Below are 26,590 nucleotides of genomic sequence, written 5' to 3'. Positions count from 1 at the left end.
AGGAGGACTTCAGGAAGAAGGAAATGAAGTGGCAAGACACAGCATGCAACAATAAACACCTTTTCTGGGAATTACGAGTATTTTTTTGCTTGTAGAGCTTATGGTGGGGGTCCTACACTGCCATGACCACCATACCTTATCTCCTTTATTTTAGGCTTGGAACAAGGGGAAGGCCTCGTCTTTTGTTTTTTAATATTTATTTTTATTTATTTATTCATTTGGCTGCTCCTGGTCTTACTTATGGCATGCAAGATCTAATTCCCATACCAAGGATTGAACCTGGGCCCCCTGCATTTCGAGCACAAAGTCTTAGCCCCTGGACCACCAAGGAAGTCCCCTTTCAGGCTTTTAAGGCTGGTTTCCTAGTGGTTAAGGGAAAGGAGATCCAACTTCAAGGAAAACTTGTGTTGTGGGCTGAATTTTGGAGCAGAGTTTTAAAAGGCAGTCCAAGAAAGCTCTTCAACAAAGAGGACACAGAAGAGTATATCAAGCCCAACAAAACGCATTGTGTGACAGCAACCTACTTCCTGCAATTATAGATTCTTGTGCAAAGAAGGAAGATGAGTCAGAAATCAGTGTTCTAAACTTTTCCTGTAACAGTAAGGCTTCCTTTCCAGGGCAATTTCATATGGACTATCACCCAGTTTTTATTTCCAAACAGTAATTTTCTCTTTTTATTTACCATTTAAGTGCTCATCTAAACAAGTAGTTTGATGCACTAACTTCAAAACTACAGACTATACATGAAATATCGAAATCAATTAGCCTTAGAAAATCGGCAACAAAAGCGATCTGGAAGATTTGTGCAGCTTTGGAGTTTTTAAGCTGTTTTCCAGTGTCTTAGACAAGCAAGGCCTTACGTGCCTTACACAGTAAATTCTTTATAAACATCCGCTCAGTGATTTTACACAATCACGCCCCCACGCTTCTCGGCCGGCTCGCGAAGTTCCCCGTTTCTCGGGGCAGGTGCGGGGGGAGTGGGGGGTCACTTCCCCAGGTTTCTGGGCACTGGAGCCCCTGTTGCATAAGCTCGGCCCCTGGCCACTGGGGCCCGGCGTGGCGCAAGCCGTGGCGTGATATGCTCACACCCGCTCCTCGAGATCCGCTGGGCGGTAGGTAAAGCGAGATGCTCTAGGACACTCGTGGATCCTGGGCCCGCGATTCTGGCGCCAACGTCTGCGCAGGGCGGGTGCCAGAGCAGGCCACGCCCCCACAACAACAACACGCCCCCTGCCGCCGCTCCGTCAGGTGCGCGTGCGTCACCGCCCCGCTCGCCAGCCCCGCCCCCTGCCGCCGCTCCTCAAGGTGCGCGTGCGCTGCGGCGCCGCTTGCAGACAGGACTGGTTCTTCCCCGGCTGGGCAACGAGACTTCGCTTCTCCGCTCTCTTCGGCGGCCTCGTCGGCGCGCGCCCTCCGGCCGCTGCCGGGAGTCGCCCGGCTCCCGGCCGGTCCCCTGTGGTCTGCCCGGCGGCGCGTCCATGGCGTGGCGGCGGCGGCGGCCCGAGGCCCGCGGCGCCCTGGCGCTGCTGGCGCTGGCCCTGTGCGCTCCCGGGGCCCGGGGCCGGGCTCTCGAGTGGTTCTCGGCTGTGGTGAGCACCGAGTACGTGGACCCGCAGACCAACCGGAGCGTGAGGAGCGTCTCGGAGAGCGGCCGCTTCGGCGACAGCTCGCCCAAGGAGGGCGCGCGGGGCCTGGTGGGCGTCCCGCGCGCGGAGGACCGCGACCCCGAGGGTTGCGAGGCCGGCACTCGCTTCCTCGTGCCAGGCGGCCGGGGCGCCGCGCCCTGGGTCGCGCTGGTGGCGCGCGGGGGCTGCACCTTCAAGGAGAAGGTGTTGGCGGCGGCACGGAGGAACGCCTCGGCGGTGGTCCTGTACAACGAGGAGCGCCACGGCAACCTCACCGCGCCCATGTCCCACGCGGGTAAGCCGCCGACGGGCGGGGCGGGGCGGCCGTGCGCCCGGGTCCCAACCGGCCGCGAGATCCTCTGCCGGGACCCCGAGGGGCGGCGGTGATGGGCTCCGGACGTCGGGACCTGCGAGGGTAGCGCCGGCTTGGCTCGGTGTGACCCCCGGTGCTCTAAGGAGGGAGGCGAGCCTCCGGACAGAATTACATCTTCTCCCCGGGTCGTTGAGGTGAAAGGTGTCCTGTGTGGGAAGGAGGGCGGTGGGGAGAACGGAAGACTTTAAAACCCGCATAAGGAGGATTCTGGTTCTCACAGGCGGAAAGTCTCTCTAATCAGGAGTCCCTTGCCGTTCATTGTTTCCCAAAGTCAGATGCGGCTGGAGTGGAGGCTCTTTTCCAGGGCTTTGCAGGGTCTGGCAGTCCCTTCACCATGTAACGCGGTGGCTCGGTGACACTATATTCTAAACTTTAAAGTGAGACAGTCTGTATTTAACTGAGTCCGAAAACCTGGCCTTAAGTTGAGTATGTTTTCTCATTTGCTAAATAGAAGGTTGAAATACTGGCTCCATTGTCAGATTCCTTGAGTGGAGTTTAGATGAAAAATTTTAAAGTGATCATGCAGAGAAAGATTTTGTTCTTAGCTAGGCAACCCTTCCCACAGGCAGTTTTCCGAGGCAACAGGTTACATCTTCAAGCACTTAAGAGTTTGAAAGGTTTATTTTGCAAGGGTTCTTATTCTCAGAAAGGGCTTCCTGGGTGGCTCAGCAGTAAAAAAAAATCCTCCTGCAAGGCAGGAGACTCAGGTTCAGTCCCTAGGTCAGGAAGATCCCCTGGAGTAGGGCCCAGGCAAACCACTCCAGTATTCTTGCCTGCAGAATCTCGTGGACAAGCCTGGTGGACTACAGCCCATAAGGTCACAAAGAGTCGGACACGACTGAAGCAGTTTAGCACACAGGCATGCATCATTCTCAGAACTGAAATTCCAAGTACTATTTGACTGATAAGAGAGTCTGACGGCCTTCTAAGGTCAGACTCATTCTGAACTTCCTGGGATCAAAATCTTTATAAAGTTTCTGCTGCTGCAAGGCAGACATTCTTTTTCGCCCTGTGCTTTTTGACTTTTATTCTGTTTTGGCTTCTGGAATGCAGGTTCAGAATACCTGTAAAATGAAGACAGAAGGGTGACTTTGGACTTGGCCTGTTTTAGCAGAGTGATGGAACGGAAGTCAGTTCAGAGGTGGGGAAGTGAGACTGTTAGAATGATGCTTTCAAGACGGTTGATGGTGAGGGCTGGGGAGGTGCTGAGAAATGGGTAGAAACTGGGGAGAGGTGGGATGAAGGGCATAGTGAGTGAGGCATGTTGAAGCTGAATGGCAGAGAAGAGGTAACTGCAAGAGTCAGGTCTTTGGGAAGGATGGTGGCTATGTCCAGGATTCTCGGAGCGATTGACCTCTAATAGAAGAGGGGGAAATTCCTCAATTGCGACAGAGAGGAAGTGGGTTTGGGGAGGAAATGGGAGCAGATGTCCATGCGGTGACATTGAGCAAGGCAAGGCAGCACCGTTGGTGCAGCTATGCCAGTTGTTGTTGTACCCAAGTCCCTGTTTCTGCAAAACTCTCATGAGAAGTGCTGTCAGAGTTCACACAGCATTCCAGACGCATCCTGTGGACAGGGTTCTGTCGGAGAAGAGAGGGCAGTGTGCCAGGATTGTCTGATGCTGGGTCCTTGCCTTCACATCTGAGTCTGCAGCTTCCTGTGGGCTTTCTCTTTTCCATGGCAGTTCTTTTCCATCCACAATTTTCTAAATGTGTCTACTGCATTTTTTGGTAATGACACTAACATCCTTCCAGGCTAATCGCACTTTTCTAACCATGGTTCAGCAATCTTGCTTGCTTATCTTACGGACATATAATTTATCCGGGCTCAGAAAGCCCCTCATTGATGCTCATTTTAAATTTTTGTGCAAGCCTCTGTTACCATTCTCGGTGTCCATTTTAGTCTGTTTTCAGTGTAAAATTAATTCTGTTTGAGGAAAGAGACAAAAGTAACAATTTTAGCAGTTTTTTTTTTTTTAATGTGTGACAGTTCCCAGTGCAGAGTCAGTTCTTTGCCTACAGCCCTTTGAGGTGGGTGCTTTAACCCCATTTTACGGATGAGGAGACTGAAAGAATTGAAATGACTGGCCCCCAGGAGCAAGGCAATCTATGGCCAGATCATTCTTTATTGCAGGGGCCTGTCTTGGCCTGTATCCACAGGATTCCAGTTGTGACAGCCGAAAATGTCTCCAGATATTGCCAAATGTCCAGGGGCAGAGAGGATGACAATAACATCCCAGATTTGAACTGCTGACTTAAAAGAGACGAATTTGGTAACAGTGAGACCAGTGGGTTACATAGAGGAAAAGCTGAAATCCACTTAGTCTGTTGACTAGTCCAAGCAGAAATATAAGGGCCTGTGCTGTGTTGGTGACTAGAAATGGAAAAGAAGGTCCCTTCCATTCTGAGAACTGGGTCCCACCGGGGACAAGGGTACAACTGTGTCATGTCTTCTTGAGAATGGATTGGAATTAAGAATGGAGTGAATGGAATTAAGTCAGAAGAGGAGCTGGCTTTGACAGACTTGAATTTTTTACACAGAACCTTGACAGCAGCTCAGACTTTAGGTTTCCCTATTTTGTCAGAATGTGGTTGGAGCCAGTAAAAACCACTGATCCGCGGTTCTCAGTGTTCCTGTGTGATACTAGGAGTCTGTGTACATAGGTCAGGTGGCTGCTACTGAACTCCGATTGTGATGATCTCCTCCCAAGTCTTGGAGTTTCACCAGTTTTTCTTTTTTCTTTTTTCTGCCTGTGCCGGTTCTTCACTGCTGTGTGGGCTTTCCTCTAGTTGTGTCAAACGGGGACTACTCTCTAGCTGCAGGTTTCTCACTGTGGGGGCTTCCCAAGTGACGCTAGTGGTAAAGAACCTACCTGCCAAAGCAGGAGATGTAAGAGACTCAGGTTTGGTCCCTGGGTCGGGAAGATCCCCTGGGGGAGGAAATGGCAACCCACTGCAGTGTTCCTGCCTGGAGAATCCCATGGACAGAGGAGCCTGGCGGGCTGCAGCCCATGGGGTCTCTAAGAGTTGGACACGACTGAAGCGACTTTCCATGCACACACACTTTTGCAGAGCACGGGCTTTAGGGCGCGGACTTAAGTAGTTGCTGCTCCTGGGCTCAGCCTCTAGACACAGGCTCAGTAGTTGTGGGGCAGGGGCTTAAATTAGTTGCTTCTTGGCACGTGGGATCTTCCTAGATCAGGGATTGAACCCATGTCTCCTGCATTGTCAGGCCGATTCTTTACCACTGAGCTACCAGGGAAGCCTGTCAGCAGTTTTTCTTAAACCCTGTTGCTTGACTGCTAAAATCCAGTACAAGATGTTGTGGACTTAAGTCAGTATTTTACTGTGGCTCGAAAGTAAGTTGTGACTTTAAGACAATATTCTATCAGGACTGTAACAGCCCTGACTGTAAGGACTGTGACTGTAATGCCCAAGGTTGGTTCTCTTTCCTTTGACAGATGAATAGAGAGTGGCCAGTCTGGGCCAAATATAGCACCTGCTTGTGGGTAGAAATGCCTGAGACACGTAATCAGCCTTTGAGGAGTTCACAGCTTAGTGGAGTGATAAACAGACCTTTCCAGGCCATATGATTGAGCCCTCAACAGAGTTATATGCCCACGTGCTTAGAAAGCAGAAAGGAGGGGCATCCAATGTAGGTCTTGCAAAGGTGATTAGAGGCTGTTTTGACCAAGAAGAGAAAAATTGATATGTCAAGCCATTGAAACGAAAGCTTTTAGAGAGGATTGGCCTTGATGTGGTGACTGCTAGTTAATTACAGGCCGATCCTCCAGCTGACGTCTTGAGTGGCTGTTTAGACTGGCACTTTGCTTGTGTCAGCAGTTTACTGAGGCCAGGTGTTGGCAGGGCTGAAAGGTGTGTTTGGGGAAGGGGAGATGACATATGATAAGAAGTCCCTTAGCTTAAGAGAGATGTACACTCTGTGTTTGCAGAGCGTGGGAAATGGTCTTTTATGAGTGAGTGGTGCTCAGTGACCTTGAATGCTTTGCTCTCACAAATGAGCTAAACATTTAGATTTGAGTTTAGCTTGTATTTTGGTGCCCTGGGGAGAGATGGCGCCCTACAGCCTCATAGCAGGTGGGATTAACTCAGCCTGTTCCCAGAGAGCAGGCAGACGGCGTCTTGAAGGGCAGCTCCAGTTGAAGGTTTCTGGGTGACTGTGGTCTGGGGGCTGTGTGCGGGGCTGTAGGACCTTTTGGGCGACGACAGTGGCCGAGACTGAAGGCCTGAGATGAAGTGGTGCAGATTGTTGAGTGCGGTGCTCGACAGACCCGAAAGATTCTTGGGCACGCCGGATTTCTCCAAAACAAAACGTGAAACTCCGAGACGAGAGCTGCATGTATTTCTGAGTCCTCATCCCTCATCCCAGCCAACCATAAAGACATTTGTGTTTTGCGTGATAGCTCACGTTCTGGAGACATTTCCATTCCATTCATATTCCATGTACTATTTCCCCTGCAAAGGGAGTCTCTGATATTCTCCTCACCTTGGGTCAGTTCAAGGATAACACCAGAAGAGAAACCAGTTTTTCAGGTTGACTCATTCATACAGAAACCATTCTCTTGGGTCATCGCGTATGATGCTGGAGCTACAAAAACTAAGAACAGTAGTCCTTGTCTAGTGAGGAGGAGGGACTCACCAAGACGTTATGTGTGTGTGTGTGCGTGCCAAGTTGCTTCAGTCGTATCTGACTCTGTGACCCTGTGGACTGTAGCCCGACAGGCTCCTCTGTCCATGGGGTTCTCCAGGCAAGAAGACTGGAGTGGGTTGCTCTGGCCTCCTTCTGGGGATCTTCCCGACCCAGGGATTGAACACACATCTCTTATGTCTCCTGCGTTGGCAGACAGGTTCTTGACCACTAGCACCACCTGGGAAGCCCAAGACATTCTATAGCAGGTGAATAAAAACCAGTGTACTTAAGAGGCATTACTGTATCGTATACACAGAGGTGTGGGATGCTGGAAACCAAGGTTGAACCTGTGCTGAATCTTAATTTTTCCATGTTGGGTACAGGATGGAGAGACTGTGGACGTTATTGGAAAAAAAGAAAACCTAAAAGGTCATGGGATTCTCATGCTGGATCTTTTACGTGCATTTTTAAAAATTTCTTACTTTTAATAGTTTTATAGTCATATTTACATACATTTACAAATTGTTAAGTTTACAGTTATGAAAGCATACCAGTTTTTATGTTTAGGCATATTAAAGTAAAATTATACTAATAACCTCTCACCATTGGATATCTTTGATGTATTTTTCCTTCCAAAGGAAGCTATTTATTTTTATGTTTGTAAACTTTTTATTTTGTATTGGGGTATACAAATACCTTTAACAATGTTGTGATGGTTTCAGGTGAACAGCAAAGGAATAAAATGCAATTCTCGCTGCCTGCATCAGTTTTCTAGACCAGAAATCTAATCCGCCACTTTAAATATTTTAGTAGTTCCCGTCTCCTTCAAGAGAATGTTGAAATCTACTTTAAATAGTTTCCTAGGGAGGAGAAGTGGTACACTAGACTCATATGACCATGCAGAATTTTGAAGCTGTAGACCAAAACAGTTTTTTTTTTTTTTAACATATTTTGTTTGTTTTTGACAAGGTAGTAAGAGGAACTATTATTTTTCAAGAAGGCTTATGGTCATGTACTTTATGCAAGACCTTGAGTTACATCTAAGTTAGAAATACAACAAACTGCCTTCCAGGAGTTAGTGACTGGCGGTTGTTTGCAGGGAGGCGCGGGCATTGCATATAACGACCTTTTTTGGTGATTGGTAGCAACACGAGGCTTGGGGAAGAAAAACATTCAAAGGGTTTTTTCTTCCCCTGTCCCAAGACTTTGAGCGTCTTTGCCTTCTGTGAGGAAATTCAGCTATTTGGTTTGGAAATCAGCTGTGACTTGCTCTCTCAAGCCACCCGGGCTCTAAGACTGGCCCAGGGAGGCAGTGATAGGAGGACAGGGCAGAGCCAGACAGGGCCCTGTGCTAGGCACCCCCGGGGCCCCTGCACCCAGTGACCCTAAGCTCAGCTGCCCTGCCTCCATTCATCCCCCTGCACGTCCCAGAAAAGCCAGGCATGGGATAGAAGTCTTCATTCTGAGTTTCATGATTTAAAGTAGTTCCTGAAGGGACTTCCCTGATGGTCCAGTGGCTAAGACTCATCACTTCCAGTGCAGGAGGCCCTGGTTCAATCCCTGGTCAGGAAACTAGATCCCACATGCTGCAATGAAGACTCGGTGCAGCCAAATAAATAAATGTTAAGTAAATATTTAAAAAATACTATGCCAAAACCAATACAGAATTGTAAAGTAAAAATTAAAAATAAATAAATAAATAAATTTAAATTAAAAAAAAATAAAAAATAGAGTAGTTCACAGAGGCAGTCTTGCTGCTAAAATAGTTCAGTGGCTAAATCATGTCCGACTCTTGGCCACCCCATGGACTGCAACATGCCAAGCTTCTCTGTCCTCCACTATCTCCCAGAGTTTTTGCAAACTCATGTCCGTTGAGTCGGTGATGCCATCCAACCATCTCATTCTGTATCACCCTCTTGTGCTCCTGCTCTCAGTCTTTCCCAGCATCAGGGTCTTTTTCCAATGAGTCGGCGCTTCGCATCAGGTGGCCAAAGTATTGGAGCTTTAGCTTCAGCATCAGTCATTCCAGTGAATATTCAGGACTGATTTCCTGTAGGATGGACTGGTTTGATCTCCTTGCTGTCCAAGGGGCTCTCTGTACTTAGAGTGTGGCAAATGTTAGCCCTCAGCCCGGGCACAGTATTATTACTTCTTAATGATCTCTTGTAACTCAGTGAACTAGGAGTTTTTTAGGGGAAAACTTGAGACCGACACTGGAGGTATTTCCGTTCCGGGTGTGCTTCTGATAACCAGAGCGTTTCTGCAGCCCCTCTCTTGAAGTTTCAGGTGTTCTCAGCCCATCCGCCATCTCTCACTCATTTAGGCAACAAATATTTATTAAACGCTTACTATGTGCAAGCTGCCTGAGGCACTGGAGTTAGTGAGATAAACAGGATACCTTTATGTATATTGAGTCACTAAGCAAACCAGACCAGTCACCAATGCAAATACGCTTTTATGATGGTACACCACCTAGAAAACCTCCCTTCTTTTTGCTTGATAAACTCTTCCTGTCCATCAAGATGCACTCCCTGCCCAGGGGAAAGTTCCTTCCCATCCCAGAAAATATGATCACCTCATTTCCGCAGCTTTTCCTTGTTCCACATTATCATTCAATAATCAACAGTCCAAATAGAAAAATTGTCATTCCCATTGTACAGCTGAAGAAATAGTCTCAGAGGACCCAGACATGAATTGTCAGGGGCAGGTTGGAGCCAGGTCTGGTGGTCCCGAAGCCTGTGTTCCCCCTCCCCTCCCCGACCCCCCACTCACAGGGGGAAAGGCGGAGGCGCGCGCGGAGGAGACGGGTCTTCAGGCCCTGGAACTGGCTCTTCCAGGTGCTGAGTCACATTGAGCAATTCTCTTGAAGATGTCTCAGCCCTGGTCTGTAAAACGATCACTCACCTCTTTCTGCCTCGAGTGAAGACACAAATGTGAAAAGGCTTGAGAGTTGGTTTCTGCATTAACAACCAAAGATTGTTCTTTGAGTACAGAAATTGTACCTGTAACCATAGCATAGAAACGTTTTGTTTTTTGTGTAAACGTGGAGACAGGTCCGTGGGGTTCACTGTCCTGTCCTTTCTGCTTAAGTATGTGTTTGACATTTTCCATTAAAGGAAACTTTTTTAATTTATGAAAAGGGTCTTCAGCTTACAGGGCACCCCTAATCATACATGGTATAGTTCTCCTAATTGTTTCTGTATTTGTCTTTGTCAGCTACTAGCTGCTTATTTCCCTGAAGGCAGGAAATGCCTTGCTCCTTGTTGAGCCTCCCCAGGGATGACGTAGAGGATTGTGCGAGCACTCAGGCAGCCATGGCACTTGCCCAGTGACACTTTTAGGGCTGGGTCACAGCATCGGCTTGACAGGAGCCACCTTAGAAGGTTGCTCTTCTGAGGTTTCAGTAACTAAATCCCCATGGCCGAGGGCCACAGCGGATTTACTACGAATTAAATTTCTCCCCACAATAAAATAGTGTTAGAATGTGGTTTCAGTGTAATGCTGGAGAACAGTCTTTAAATGTATTTTTTTAGGTTAGTTTTTGAATGGGTGATACTTACACAGGGCAGAGAATTTTTACTATGTCCAACTCTACCCCACCACCTCCGCCAGGGTAGGTGGCACTCTGTATTTGTGTGACCTTCAGGGGTGTTCTGTATTGATATGACCATGTAGACCTCTTGTCCACACAGTTTTTTTTAACATGATGCTTTTTTTTTCCTCCTCTGTCTTGACTGCCATCAATATTAACAGAGCTGCTGCCTCAGTCTGTACACATACTATAATTTATGTAATGGTTTTCTTGTTGATGGACATTTAAATTGTGATAGCAAAAACTTAGAAAAGGGACTTCCCTGGTGGTCCAGTGGTTAAGAGTTCACCTTCCAATGCAGGGGGATAGGGAGTTCCAGAAAATCGCCTGTTTCTGCTTCATTGACTACACTAAAGCTTTTGACTGTGTGGATCACAACAAACTGGAAAATTCTGAAAGATATGGAAGTGCCAGACCACCATGCCTGTCTCTTGAGAAACACGTATGCAGGTCAAGAAACAACAGTTAGAACCAGACAGGGAGGAATGGGCTGGAAAAAGAACACATCAAGGCTGTACTTTGTCACTCTGCTAATTTAACTTGTATGCAGAGTACATCATGCAAAATGTCAGGCCGGATGAATCACAAGCTGGATTTAGGATTGCCAGAAGAAGTATCAGTAACCTCAGGTATGCAGATGATACTCTAATGGCAGAAAGAGAAGAGGACCAAAGAGCCTCTTGATTAAGGTCAAAAAGGAGAGAGAAAAACTGGCTTAAAACTCATCATTCAAAAATCTAATATCATGGCATCTGGTCCCATCACCTTGTCGCAAATAGAAGGGGATAAAGTGGAAACAGTGGCAGATTTTCTTTTCTTGGGCTCCAAAATCACCACAGATGGTAACTACAGTGGTGAAATTAAAAGACATCTGCTCCTTGGAAGGAAAGCTATGACAAAACCTAGACAGAGTATTAAAAAGCAGAGACATCACTTTGCTGGCAAAGATTTGTCTAGGCAAAGCTATGGTTTTTTCCAGTGGTCATGTATGATGTGAGAGTTGGACTGTAAAGAACACTGAGCGCCGAAGAATTGATGCTTTAGAATTGTGCTGGAAAAGACCCTTGAGAGTCCTTTGGACCGCAAAGAGGTCAAACCAGTCAATCCTAAAAGAAATCAACCCAGAATATTCATTGGGAGGACTGATGCTGAAGCTGCAAAACTTTGGCCACCTGATGTGAAGAGCCAATTCATTGGAAAAGACCCTGATGCTGGGAAAAATTGAAGGCAAGAAGAGAAGGGGGTGACAGAGGATGAGATGGTTAGATGGCATCACTGACTCAATGGACATGAGTTTGAGCAAATTCCAGGAGATGGTGATGGACAGGGAGGCCTGGCTTGCTGCAGTCCATGGGGTTGCAGAGTCAGATATGACTTAGCAACTGCACAACAAAAACATTGAATTGTACACTTGTTTAAAAGAGTGAATTTTATAGCATGTGAATTATATCTCACTAAAATTGCCTTTTCAAAAACAAAACCCATTTGTGTTTTCTTCAAGCACACTTCATTTTCTTTGTCTTTCTGTTGCTCTTTTTCTTATAGGAAATTACTTTTTATCTTTGTTATGTTACATGTATTTCCCCCCCTGCTAGCCATTTGCTCTTTTGATCTTGAGTCCTTGATTTTGCTTTCTTTTAGTCAGAACAGACAATTTTTACTTTTATATAATTGGTTAGTTGCTCAAGTCTTTTTTTTTTAAAGAAGTTCTGAGAGGATTTTTCACATTTGGAAAGGTTTTTCTTCAATATTATTTATTTTTTAATGTCCATGTTTCTTCTGGCTCTTCTCAGTTTTTTTCTTTTTTATATATTTACATCTTGGATTTTTTTAGAATTTAATTTTGGCTTTAAGTTGTAAAAAAAGGAGTCATCTTTTTTATCCTTAGATGGTACTCAGTTGCACCCATACTTTTTTTTTTTTTTAACCATAGTCCATTTTACCCCTTTGATTTGGAATCCACTTCTGTCATTTACTGAATTCTTTTATGTTTTGGGGTCTAATTTCTGGGCTGTCTTATGCTACTACTGTACTGTTTTAATTATTTTGACTATAAAGGCTAGTTCAAGTTTTATTGATTACAAAGTTTTCCTAATCTTGATTATTTTTCCCCTAAGTGAACATTAGAAGCAGAATTTTTAGGGTTTTTAAAATCCCATTGATAATTCTAAAGATTAACTTATAGATGAAAAGTGAAAGTGTTAGTTGCTCAGTCATATCCAGCTCTTTGTGACCCTCATTGACTGTAACCCGCCAGGCTCTCCTGTCCCTGGGATTTCCTAGGCAAGAATACTAGAGTGGGTTGCCATTCCTTCTCCAGGGGATATTCCTGACCCAGGGATCAAACCTAGGTCTCCCATACTGCAGGCAGATTTTTTACCATCTGAGCCACCAGGGAAGCCCAATTTATAGAGAGATTCATGTAAAATTGGCCTTTATAGCCCTTCTTTTTTATTTCTCTTACTTTTTTGTCCTGTTTGGTCATGCATTCAGAACAACATGAAATAATATTGAACAGAGTAGGAATTCTCAGATTGCTTCCCTGAATGGGTATGTTCAGGCATTTGTATTAATATTTATAAGTGAAATCGGTACTTGTGTTGTTTTTTTTTTACCATGTTTGGTTTAATTATGCTAGAAAAAACTTTAACACTTCTTTTTTTATAAAATCTGCTGTGGAACACTTATATATGTTACTCTTTAAAGATCTGAGAGTAGAATTCTCATGAAACTGAATGGGGGGCGTGGGGGGGCTCTTGCTTTCGAGGGGGTATTTCTTAGTGATTTATTCTGCTTCTTATATAATCAGTCTGTGTTCTCCTTGGCCACCCATGTTGATAACTGGGGTTTGTGTCCATTTTATCACAGTTTTCAGTCACATGTGCATGGAACCTTTCTTTCTCCGTATCTTATTTTGTGTTTCGTTGATTGCTTTGTTCTTTATTAAGGAACAGGAAACATAGTGGTCATTATGGTTAGTTACCCAAAAGGAAGAGAAATTGTGGAACTTGTGCAAAAGGACATTCCGGTCACCGTTACCATCGGGGTGGGCACCCGGCACGTCCAGGAGTTCATCAGCGGTCAGTCCGTGGTGTTTGTGGCCATTGCCTTCATCACCATGATGATTATCTCGTTGGCCTGGCTAATATTTTACTATATACAGCGCTTCCTATACACCGGCTCACAGTTCGGAAGTCAGGTAACGGTCTCTCTTTAACTTTGCTTTTTTAAAGATCATCTGTAAATATTTTCTGTGTATTCTTTTTGAAACTATTAGACAATACCTTTAATTTCATTATCATTTATAATATTTAAGTCATTGATGTGTGGGAGTATTTTTAAAATAAGTTTGAAGTTAAAATATATTCAACTTTATGTGCTGTAGGAAATCAGGTCATCTCTCACTCCTGCAAAGATCCTCTCTCCTTTCCAGACATAAAGGGGTGACAAAAAGGCATGGAGTTGGGGGGACATGGCTGTGCTTTAGAAGAGAACTGGCCCTGCCTGTCTCCACAGTGGGGCTGCATTCAGAACCATCTGTTTGCGGGGGTGCTGCCTCAGTAGCAGCAGAGCAGGGCCCTGTGGGTCCCACACTCACCTGTTGTCTTGAGAACCACCCTTCCTGGCTGCTCAGGCAGCAGATGGTCATTGCTGGGTCATCTTCTGCCTCTGACCAGGAAGCCTCTGTCCTTTTAGGGGCCTTCACATATGAGTGTATGGAGCCCCGTCCTCAGCTGACTACTTTCTTACCAATAATCAAACATAAGATTGGTTTCTTTTTCAGGCATGGAACTGAAAATAAGTATTCTTGATCAAACAGCTCCTAGGTTACACATGACCTTTCTGTACGCTAGGACTTAAATGGTAGTTTTGTTGTTGTTGTTTTTTAAATTATTTCATTGTAATCACTAAATTTTTGCTTTTTATGACTTTTTTTCCATAGCTTGCTTACACTATATGAATTTTTAAAGTAGTGACTTAAACATTTCAATAATAATAAAAATGTGTTTCTTCCCTAAGAGCCATAGAAAAGAGACAAAGAAAGTTATTGGGCAGCTTCCTCTTCATACTGTAAAGCATGGAGAAAAGGTAATGTTTTCATGATTGTTTTTTGTTTGTTTATAGTATGAATCTGGGGACTTCCCTAAGACTTTGCTTTCCAATGCAGGGGACGCGGGTTAGATCCCCTTGGTCGGGTAGCTAAGTTCTCACATACTTCTCAGCCAGAAAACCAAAACATAGAACAGAACAAATTGTAACAAATTCAATAAAGACTTTAAAAATGGTCTGCATTTTTTTTAATCTTAAAATATATATATATAAAATACCAACCCATTTGTATGTCTTAGCTAACAGTGTTGATCATGGAGTTTTGGCTAGTTTGTTAATTTTGACATATGTGTTTATTTTAAAGAAGAGTTGACTGAAACACTCCAGTGTATGTGAAGAGCCATCTATCCCTGTGCTGCCCAGGAAGGTACCCCTAGCCACATACAGCTCTCTGAATTTAAATGAACTAAATTAAACTGAAAACTCAGCTCCTCAGTCACCCTGGCTGCATGTCAGATGCTCAGGTGGCGATACTAGTTACTTGCTGCCAGACTGGATGGTGCAGTCAGACACAGGTGACTCCAAAGAAGCTCCAGTCTCTCTGCCAGAGACCCTGAGGCTTAAATCCACCTCTGTTAAATGTTATGCTCTGTACATTCTCTCCGACTCCCTTAATTACAGGGAGAAAAGACTGGGATTTATGGAGAAGAGGAGAAAAGATGTTGAGTCATAATTGCTAGACCAATAGGGAAGTCTCTAAAAGGCCAAACTCATAGCAGAGTTCAGAAGCATGTTTATAATAAATCCTAAGTTTCAGAACCTCATGTTCTTAGAGGGTAGGTTCCTTACAAGGAAAACAGTTGCTAATGCAGGAATAGTTACTCTTTTAATGGTCCATTTTCAGTGCTATGAAATGTGAGGCTACATAGCTATGGGGGGGTTCCATCATTTGGGTTTTCTTCTTTTCCTCCATAAGTTGTTGAGACCTGATCCCCACCGACACTGCAGCCTCTGATCCCCAAGTGCCCTTGGGTTCACATCTCCTCTTGTGACCTACTTAAAGGATTAAACCTTCAGGATAACACTCATTACATTTACAGACCTTTGATTTTAAAGCTTTGAGATCAGATATTGATGGTTCCTGTGGAATATTTACCATTAGGATACTCTAGGAATCATATTGTTGGCTGCATTCTTTCCCGGATGCCTTACATTGTAGTAACAGTGAATTTGCAGGCTTGGTGCAGAGTCCAGGTTTCTCTCCATGTGGCTGTATTCAAAAGGAAAAGTGGGGAAAAAAAAAATCCCATCTCATGGGAAGATTAACATATGATTTACAAATTACGAGGGTCCCTGGCGGAGTGGGGGGAGAGAGAGAGTGCGTGTGTATGTGGGGTGCATGCATACCTGCTCAGTCCAGTCATGTCCAACTCTTTGCAACCCTCTGGACTATAGCCCGCCAGGCATCTCTGTCCATGGAATTTCCTAGGCAAGAATACTGGAGTGGGTTGCCATTTCCTTTTCCAGGGGATCTTCCCAACCCAGGGATCTAACCTAAGTCTCCTGCATTGGCAGGCAGATTCTTTACCAGCTGAGTCATCAGGGAAGCGCCCCCTGGGGGAGAGAGTCCCCAGCAAGTATCTTGAGACAGGCTGTGCATTCCGCTAGCAGTTCCATGATAAGTATAGTTTTATGTTCCTCTTGAAATGTATGTTCTACTCTCTGGAAGGAAATCTGTCCTTAAGTATGAGAAGACATAGATTCATATGTGTAATTTACTGTATGAAGTCTTTGAGAACATAAGTCAATTGATATTACCCTCTTCCTGTACAGAACAATTTTGAAAATATGCTTCTACAGACTATTGTCAGAAATAATGGTTAAAAAAAAGTCTCCATAAATGATCCATGAGGTATATAGGTGGATTTTCTGACAATCTTACATGTTTAATTTGTGCAAATAAAGACTGTGTTTTTTCTTAAATCTACATCTTGTTGAGTTCCGGAGACTGGTTGTTTCCTAGTTTTTCTTATGGACTCAATCATAGTAACGTATAAGCTTGCAGACCATTAGGGAAGTAAAAATGATTTCATCATTCTTTCTTGGCATGTGAAAAAAGGTGATAATGTCTAGTTGCAACATCTAATTTTAAGTTCAGTGACAAAGTTAATTTTAGTGCAATCTTTGATAGCAGTATCCACATATAAAATCAGTTTTTACTGCTTGCTTGTTAACAAGTGACCCATGTGCTTAAAGATACTTTTAAATAATTACATGATGACTGTGAAGCTGTGTTCCATAAAATTAACTTGCTGAAGCTACAGACACTGGTAACTGAGTCCCTATCCCAGAGTCCTGGAGGAGAGAAATTCATTGGCCAGATTTGGGTCAGGTGACCAGGTTGGCCATGCTTATTACTTTGGTTGATGGCTGAAGCCAGATGGACATATCTAGGTGGTACCCAGGGAAGTGGGATGAGCTGACACCCCCAGAAAGGTCATGACCCACAGATTCTCCGAAGCTGAAATTGTGTCACAAGACTGCTTCCCCAGAAATTTTTGTTTCTTTTTACCTTTGTTAACTTGATGTACGAAAAAGTAACTCGAGCTTCCCAGTGGTAAAGAGTCTATCTGCCAATGCAGGAGATGGGAGTTTGATCCCTGGGTCAGGAAGATGCCCTGGAGGAGGAAATGGCTGCCCACTCCAGGATTCTTGCCTGGGAAATCCCATGGATAGAGAAGCCTGGTGGGCTACAGTCCATGGTGTTGCAGGGTTGGACATGACATAGTGACTTAAAAAAAAGGTAACTTATTTTAATTTGTGGTTCTTTTATCACTAGTGAGGTGAATATTTTCAGATATGTAGTCCCAAAGTGTCTCATTTGTATTTTCTCATCTGTGGGTTATAACTTTGCATTTTCTCATCTACAAGTTATAACTTTGTTCTTTAGCATATTCAAATGAAACCTCTTTTGTATTATATTTCCAATGATTCCAGAAAATGTATATCTTATTATTCAGTCTCTTTGTAAGTTTTATATTTGAAAAAAATGTATTGTAATAAAGCAGGCATTTGCACTTCTATAGCCCTTAAAAATATGGTCACTTATAAAAATGAACAGCCCCTTATTTAAAGAGAGAAGGAAATGGCAACCCACTCCAGTACTCTTGCCTGGAAAATTGCATGGATGGAGGAGCCTGGTAGGCTACAGTCCATGGGGTCGCAAAGAGTCAGACACAGCTGAGCGACTTCACTTTTCTTTCTTTCTTATTTAAACATTGTTCGTATCTGATTAGGTAGACAATGAAATTTTTTCCTTTTTAGAAAAATTCTTTTAAAAAATAAAATCTCTTGATAGTGGTGAAGATAAATACCAAGTAGAAATTATCTGTATATAATTTCAGGATGTACCAATGCAGACTAGAATTCATCGTTTTAGTTGAGTTATAGTGAGTTTTGTTTTTGTTTAGATTTTGTTGTTGTAGTGAGTTTTACCTAGAGTGTATTATTTAGTAGTGTTAGTTGCTCAGTCCTGTCCAACCCTGCAACACCATGGACTGTAGCCCGCCAGGCTCCTCTGTCCATGGGATTTCCCAGGCAAGAATACTGGAGTGGGTTGCCATTTCCTCCTCCAGGGGATCTTCCAGACCCAGGGGTTAAACCCAAGTCTCCTGCATTGGCAGGGGGATTCTTTACAGTCTGAGCCACCAAGGAAGCACATACTATTTGCTAAGGATACAGCAAATTCTTTGCTCTTCTTTTTTACAGGGGATTGATGTCGATGCTGAAAGTTGTGCAGTGTGTATTGAAAATTTTAAAGGAAGGGACGTTATCAGAATTCTGCCATGCAAGTACGTTCTCTTACTTCCTGGGATGTTATAAAATCACAAGTTTCAGGTTTCTGACCAAAGAGTTAACGTGTCTTTCAGGATATGCAGATCTGACTATCAGGTGATATCTTGAAATCATCTCACCTCTTAGAAAAGCAGCTCAAAGTCTTCAAGGTCCTCTTGTACTGTTTTACTTTAAGACTGTTTTGCTTGAAGACTTTAGGTGACCATTAAGACCTACTGTCTCCTTTTTTTGCAGATTGGCTTTTAATCTTATAGGCAAGGAGGCTTCAGGAAGGTCTTGGGGGTCTATACTGTACATTTATCAATGGAGAAAGTCTGCCATGTTGGGAGAAAGGAAACTGAAGCTGGCCAGGTGAAGGCCCTGGGGGAGAGGGCCAGGGACAGTCAACAGACTTGGCTCAGGCTCTGCTATTATTATCATTTTTTTTTTTAGCTTTTAAATATTGTAATTCTTATGTTTTAAACTAGTGAACATTTTCCAGACATTTATTAGAAATGTTATCCTTAAAGACATTTCCTGGTTATGTATTTTTATCTGTTATTTTTCTGTGGAGATGCCTTTTTTTCTTAGATTAGGCTCTGCTGTTATTTGCACCCTGAGTTTGGATTCTTTTTGGGGTTGTGTGAAATAAATATTCCTCCTTTATTTAACTCGGTTTTTTTTTTAGCAACAGAAACTTATGTTTCCTTTTTAATCATGAGATGCTTTGGTAACTTTTCTTTAAAAATTGCTCTGTCAGCAGAAAGGTGTACAGAGACTGTGTTTTAAAGCTGGTCATTTTAAATTCTGCTTCGCACCGATGAGAAGCAGGTCACAAGTTAGCATGTAATTGTGCCTCGCTTTATGTTTGTGAGTGTTCAGAGTATATACCAGTAGTTTATAGGAGATAAAGTTCTCAGGAGTTCTGTGGAGGACATGAAGTAATGAGGATCAGAATAACAAAATTAATTTCCCTGCATCAAGATAGTGAACTTGAATCTGCAGGAGTTCACGTGGGTTGGTGTGCTGGGTGCTGAGTGGACGGGGTCCTGTAGAACATTATTAAAATAGAAAAGAATTATTATTCTAGGCTGGTTGAGGGCAGGTCCTTGTGACTTGTACGCCACACAGTGAGCAGCCAGGTTTCCTGCTATAGGAAATGGAGATGCTCCTGATGGCCGAGCTGGGACTTGCACTCATATCATAAACAGCCGAGTGTCTCCTGAATGTGCATGTATCCTCGTCGCCTTCGTGGGGTTTTCGTTCCCTGCCCCCACCCCACCCCAGTTTTCTCCTGTGATTTATTTCAACTAATTTCCCAGTGGAACCAACATATTTATTTTTCCCAAAACTATTCCTGTGGGTCGGTTTCAGTTTAAGGATGGATAGATAGGTCACAAGACAAGCTGGGTTGGACCACCTTACATCCTTACCTGCTGACAGGTTTCCCTTTGGAGAAAAGGTCTTTAGACAGTGACGAGAGTAATAATAACGAAAAATTGCTGAGGATTTATAGTGCCCACTACCCTAGTAGCCACGTGGTATGTGGGCTGCTCAGAACAGCCTTTGAGGTAGGTGCAGAGGGGCCTCAGGATCTAGTTCACAGTCATAGCATCTGATCACACAGCTGGCATCTGAGCCTGATCGGTGTGGTTCTGATCCCCACAACTGCTTACCTGCAGCACAGATAAACTGCAGACTCATCACCCGAGAAGGGGAGTGAGCCAATGAAGACCTCAGTAAAAGAAGAAAATTCATATGTGATTTCTTTTTTTGATTCTGAAACTAATGTGTTCATTCTAGAGAAATGTGGATGCTACAGAAATACATTAAGTGTTTTTTTAACTTGCAGCCCACAGAAAACTCTAACATTCTGATTGATATTTTGCTGCCTTTCTACTGGAGTCACTTTACATAAGATACTATCAGCTTTTTATTAGCTTGTTACTGTTAGTTAACTCTTTAGTTTCTTAGGCACATTCATTCCTGAAAGGCTAACAGAGGCACGTAAAAATACATTCCAGCATGATACAGAAATAAACCTTGCTGTTTTCGTGCAGTGAAGGGGGAGTTTCCCTCTAAATGCCAAATTCCATTTACTTTGGAAAGTAGAACAGATAACCTCCCAGGGTAAGTGGATACACTGGAATTTTGATATGACGGCATTTAACTTGTAAACAAGAGGATGAGTTGGTAGGATGTGTTATTTCCTTTATAAGGTATAAGCAATTATTTTAAGACATTAACACGTACTTAATTTTTTTAGGCATATTTTTCATAGAATATGCATTGACCCATGGCTTTTGGATCACCGCACGTGTCCAATGTGTAAACTTGATGTCATCAAAGCCCTGGGATATTGGGTTTGTTACGTTTTTGTTTATATTCAATCTCTGCTCCCCCCACCCCACTGCCCCCCATTCTCCCTGAGTGATTTGATTCTGTTCCTGACCAGAGAGGCAAGAGGAGTGAACCAGATGCTCCTTCTAGGGTTCTTCTGGTTCCTGAAGAAAATTTCCTCTATATCAAAAGTAAATTCTTAAGACTTTCCCCAAAAATCAATGAACTTAACAGGGTTATCGAATAATACACTAGGTGTATGCTTAAAGTTCGTACTTAGAGTGGTGTTTTTGCGATCTGTTGTAACACTCTGCAGGGTCTTGTAGATGCTGATCAGTGTCATAGAAATAATTATTGTAAAACATCTGACCTGCAAGGAGCCAGGTGCACATTTTACATATAAGAAAGTGAAAGCCAGCACCTCTGGACAGCAGCTCTCCCGATACCTGGGTTTCAGAGTCAGACAGCTCAGGGGAAATTCCTCCCGCAGCGAACGTGCTCCATCACTTTGCCATACTGAGCTGGTCACAGGGCCACGCTCAGAGAACAGAGCCGGGAGGGCGGAGTGAAAGAGCAGGTTATTGAAGCTGTGATCTAAATGACTTAACGCGCATCAAAATATTGACTCCTGGCCCCTCTGGGACGGGAGCACTGTTTTAGTAGCCACCTTTAGTAACCGGAAACACGAGCTTAGGGAGAAGTTGGTCACCTAAAGTCACAGGTGATGTGATGGGTTATCAGCTTTCAGGTGTAAGTTTGCTTAATTCCAGGGTCCAGGCTCTTAACTAGCCTCCTACCCAAAAGAAGGAAAACAGGTTTTCTTAGATTGTGATACTTTTAGAGTCTAAATATAACCTATTACTGTCCCAAGATACTCTTGGTTAAATATAAATTGTTTTGAAACAGAGATCTTTGAGAGAAGTAATTTAAATATCAGATAATATTTTTCTTGTTGCTAAACATAAAATGTTTTTGCAGCATTTACTAAAGAGAATTTTTTTTATGATAATGAATTTATGTGACTGTATCAGCCCTCAAGGCTGCAGGCCCCCTTCAAAATATTTTTCATTTTCCAGTTCAGCATATCTTTAAAAGAGAGCTAAAGGACCATGCACTCACTATCTTAATAACCTGTGCGATTTTCTGTGAATTACAGTGTTTGAGTGTGAGAGGTAGAGGCCTCACTGTGGATGCACAGAGAGGGAGGCAGAACTGTGTTACTGGAACCTTACGCACCTGGATGTCTAGAAAACGTGTCTCTGCTCTAGAATCTCTAATGTTCATTGACTTGTTGTTTTTGATAACTGACGGCTCCCCTCAGCTTGGCGGGTGTCCTGGGCATTCTTAGTGGCTGTGGCGCGTTCCTCTCTCATCCAGCCCTGCTGGGACCGTGTCTTAAACAGTGGGAGCCAGGGATTAAACAGATGGTTTCCTGGCAGTTTTCCTCCTCCTCCTCCTTCTGTAGATGCACTCTGAAACGCCTTTTGAGTTGCTGTCTTCATTAGTTGGTAACTTTAGACCTGCTTTTCATTTCTGAACATTTGTGGAAAAGGCATTCCGTTGACCTTAGCATTGAGACTGTTTTGGGAAATGCATCTACGTATATTTCATGTGTTAAAAATCAAGACTCATTTTACATCACGTTGTCTTGCTTTCAGAACTTTAGTTTCAGAAGGCTAGAATATGTGTTCCCAGAAAGCTTGTTTCCTGTTTTGAAGAAACTTACAGTAATTTGAAGTCACACTTAAGAAATTGTCTTGCCTTTCTTTATTTATTTTTTTAATCCTTTGACAGATAGGTCCTTTTCTTTAGACCCGTTGACCCTCCTGCATTGAGTTGTAGAGAGTTTTACACTCTCCTCTCGTGTGGTGACTAGTTCTAATTTCCACAGGGAGAACATGACCGCAGTGAGAGCAGCCATTGGCCCTCACAGACTCTAGAGTGGTGCCTGTCTTTGCAGCTGTGACCGCTTTGACATGCCTCTTGTCCCTGTCGTGTTTGCTCTGGGGCCGGCCTTTATCAGGGGCGTGCAGTGCTGGGTCTGGACGTGGCTCTGGAGAGACAGAGCTGCACAAGGCTCCACCCTTCTGCTCACTGGCTCCTAGGAAGTCCGCCATCTGGACTGGCGGGGGGCGGGCATGCACCCCACCCTGCTGGCCAAGGAGGCCTGTTTGGAGAGTGTGGGACACAGAGAGGGGAGGCCTTGACCCTGCCAGCAGCAATGGGAGCGTTCAGGGAGGGCTTTCTGGAGGGACATTTGAGCTGCGTGATAATGGATCTGTGTATCACAGGTCAATGGCGAGTGACCACGTGGTGTCTGAGATGGGCAGCTAGTTCAGCCTGGCAGGTACTCAGACAGGTACCTGGAAAAACAGATCAGGGCAGGCTGAGCGGGAGCGCGGGTGTGACGGCAGCCCAGCAGGACTTGTTGGTTGGTGTGGCAGGCGTCTTCTCTGGGGGTGCCTGTGGGAAGGCAGTGAGCCACGCAGTGTCCAGGGGTGGGGAGAAGGTTCTAGAACATAGGCGGAGCTGGCAGCGGGAGCAGCAGTGCCTTTGGCCCTGAGGACCCCAGGAGTGGAGCAGGAAGCTAGGCTGTGCGGTGTTCAGCCTCAGCCCAGGCTCACAGGAACACCCACCCACCCCCAGTAGGCCTTTTACCACCAGATTCGTCCATCACAGCTTTGACTCTGGCGTTACCCAAAAAAGGTTTCTGGATGGCCCCCAGGTTTTGAAACTAAATGCAGGGGTGCTTGTAGGGTCTCCTGTACCCACTTTCCTGATCTCATTTTCTTCTTTAAAGCAGCACATGAGGAAGTGGAGGCACACTGGGAGCAGACACACCCTGTGCAGAATCGGCGCTCTCTGAGTGAACCAGGGGCAATCTGCACCCCATGAGGATCGGGAGCCTGCTTGTCTCCTGAGCCCTGGCCACTGGCAGCAGTTAGGGCGGTCTTTCAAGCTCAGGGCCCTGGTCTCAGTGGTCAGCAGCCAGTCAGGCTGCTCAGAAAGTCAGGAAAATGCATTTGTGACAGAGCTTCACTTTCTGTCAATTCATAGTTTAAAAGCTGGCATCGCTTGTGTCAAGGGGAAAAATGGGTTTTTGGAGGAAAAGCATTTAGGCCATAAAAAGCTATTTACTGGCAGTAACTCACTTTCTGGTGATGCTAAGAAGATACTGGTGTGCTTTTTGCAATATTGGTGTTTAAATAGTTTGTTTGAATTATGAGCAGATGATGATAGATAAGCTTGATGGTGTTACTGAGAAAAGGTTTTCCTTTGCTCTAACTCTCAAGGGCGAGGTTGAGGACGTGCAGGAGGTGACTGCCCCAGAATCTCCCCCTGGGGGTGTCTCGGCTGCAGATCTGAGTCTCTCGGTACCGGACGGTGAGAGAAGTGACACCGGCAGCTCCGAGTCGCCCTCCACCAGTGACCCTGTGCCGCCCTGTGACGCCGGCTTTAAGGAGGATGCAGGTGAAAACACAGCCTTGCTGGGTGAGTCACTGGCCGGTTAGCAAACACAGTGGTGTTACTAGTGCTTAAATGAAAGTGAAAAAGCACATAATGTGCAGAAAAAACATAAAGGAAAAATGAAAACCATAATCTTACCCCTACAGATACAATACCGTTTCAACATTTCAATAAATATATCTCAGATTTTTTGTTTCTGTGTGTGAGGAGGAGGAGAATATCATTTATGTGCCCTTAGGTAACCCGTTTCTTCCTCTTAGTGTATGAAACTCTGTATCTGTAGACAAGACATGTGATTTTGTGCAGCTGTGTACTAGTACATTCTGGGTTCAGTATAGTTTCTGTAAGCCACATCCTGCTGATGGGCTTTTATCATCAGTAACACTGAAATAACTTTAGTGTATATATTTACCACCTAGCTGTCTTGTGTCCTCCTCGTAGGTAAAATAAAACGAATTGCATTTTTAAAGTTACTGATGCAACTACCTTCTTTTCATATTTGTTGGTCATTTATATTTCTTTTCTGAGTTGCCCATTTCATCCTTAATTGATTTTTCTATGGAAAAACGAACTTTTTCATATTGATTCTAAGAGCTCTTTGGTCTTTGCTTTGTTTTTTATCTTGTCCAGCCTTCTCATACTTTGCATGATTCTGCCTTTGATAGAATGCTAACTTAGGAAAGTCTTCTCGGGGTTATTAACTTATATTTTACTAACAGTTGTGGTTTTGTATTTTATGCTTAAATCTTTAATGCACATAGCTTCAGAAAAGATTTAACTCAACTATTTTTCCCAAATATTTAACGACTTGTCAGTTGTTTAGTGATGATTACTTGTGAATAATATGTTTTGATATTCACAAGGCAAGGCAGATTTCCTCACCTTTATTCTTATTTTTAAAAATTTCTGAGCTGTTTTTCATTTTTTTAAGATTAATCTTAAAATCAGTTTACCATGTATAAGAAAATCCCATGAAAATTTTTATTATAGTTGAATTAATTTATAGATTAACTGAGAAGAATTGATGCTTCTAATTTTGAATTTGCCAACCTGGAAAAAGAAGCATATTTTTCCAGATTGGTAATATTCAAACTGAATCGGTTTGTCTTTTTTTTTTTTTTTGTACATTTTTAGAATCTGGGAGGCAAAGATAGAAACATGAGAACTGAAGTTTTAAAGCAGGACCAGAGGAAGAAAGGATGCGTTGTGTAAGAAAAAGGGAGGATGAATTTCAGAGAGTTAGGAAGTGGAAAGCTGGATCGGCAGGAGTTCTAGCTGGGTCTCCTGCTGGGGATGAACCGCCCTGTTTTCAGCAGGTCCATTGCAGTGAGCCCAGATGCGTCCCATTGTAATTTTTGCTGTTTCCTTCAGTCTCCAGAAGGGAAACGAAATTTGTTTCCTCTACTACTTGACTACCCTTGAAATATTTCAGGACAGGTGAAATTCTTAAGCTGAATTTCTAAGTATTTGTTCACCAGTAAATTTGACAATTAATTAATGTGTTAATATTATTTCTAGCTTACCATCATAACAGCGTCATTTGAGAAATATTACATTGGAAAAAAGTTAATTCTTTCCAGCTGACCTTAGGACTTCCAGAGTATAATGTAACTTCACCAGTAGCTAAGCTAACACTTTCTTGACCCTCAGGAGCATCTGGAGATGAAGGTGGGGGTTATTAGGGCAGCCCACTCCCTGGAGAAGGTATCTGCAGCAGTGGGTTCCTCTCTGGCCCACTTGACCTCAGGTCTGGTTGTTGGTGAACTCACAGTGCTTGGCTCTCCTAGTTTTGAGGAGGTACTGTATTCCTGAAAGAAACCTGCACCAAAATTATTCTGTTCTCCTTTCCTAGTAATATCCGACTGGACTCGAATGCCAGTTTGAACCTCTCCGGGTCTCAATGTCCAGTCTCTAGGTTGGGGGTAATAATGTAGACGTCTCTAGCTTGTAGGGTCATATACATTGCCCAGTAAACGCACGTAGCTGCTGTCCTCATGGGTGGTGATGCCATCGCTGCGTGTTTGGAAATACACTCTGGTTAATCCCACCAGCTCAGCCTGCATCTTTTCTGTTGCACGGTGCTGACCACATGCTTGCTAACTAGACTAGAAAACCTCTCATGCTGTATATGAAGAAGGTGTTTTTATATTTTCTTAACTCTCTGTCTGGAATAGATTGCTGTTTCTCCATGTAAGTTTTATTTAAAATTTTCTATAATTTGTTTCATGAATGATGATCTCCAAATGTAACAGTGTTTATGTAACCAAAGCCCAGGATATGCCCAGCGACTAACACTGGCTCCCGTTGCTTTGTTGTAGAGACAGGCAGGAGCGACACTCAACGTGACGGACCCACCTGCTAGCGCGCGACCTGTGGACCGTGTCACGGACAGAGCCTAGGCTCGAATTAAAGGACATTTTATTTTTGTTACTTTAGTGCATAGTTTGTATATGTGAAAATAATGTACATTATTTTACCTTTCAGGTTCTAATTTGGTATACAAAGAGCTCAGATATTTTATTCTTTCAAGAGACTTTTTGATTAGTCGTGATATATTTATCTATTGAAATGTGTCATAAGATGATTCTGTCTTCTCAAGGATGGTTCTAGCCTAAGCACGTTGACTTTAGACTAGTTGAAATGGAGTTGCGTGATTAT

General features: G+C 43.9%; 1 protein-coding gene across 1 annotated transcript; it reads left to right on the top strand.

Annotated features, from left to right (window-relative positions):
* Positions 1–1,333: 1,333 nt before the first annotated feature.
* On the top strand, positions 1,334–26,585 carry RNF149 (ring finger protein 149). Its single transcript, XM_040267702.1, has 7 exons — positions 1,334–1,920; positions 13,189–13,439; positions 14,261–14,329; positions 18,059–18,141; positions 20,391–20,487; positions 23,758–23,956; positions 26,251–26,585. The coding sequence occupies exons 1-7, from the start codon at positions 1,479–1,481 to the stop codon at positions 26,292–26,294; spliced, it is 1,185 nt and encodes a 394-aa protein (XP_040123636.1). The 5' UTR covers positions 1,334–1,478; the 3' UTR covers positions 26,295–26,585.
* The last annotated feature ends 5 nt before the right edge of the window (positions 26,586–26,590 follow it).

The sequence above is a fragment of the Oryx dammah genome, unplaced genomic scaffold, assembly GCF_014754425.2.
Source record: "Oryx dammah isolate SB20612 unplaced genomic scaffold, SCBI_Odam_1.1 HiC_scaffold_25, whole genome shotgun sequence".
Lineage (NCBI taxonomy): Eukaryota > Metazoa > Chordata > Mammalia > Artiodactyla > Bovidae > Oryx > Oryx dammah.
This window is presented reverse-complemented; position numbering and strand designations above follow the sequence as displayed.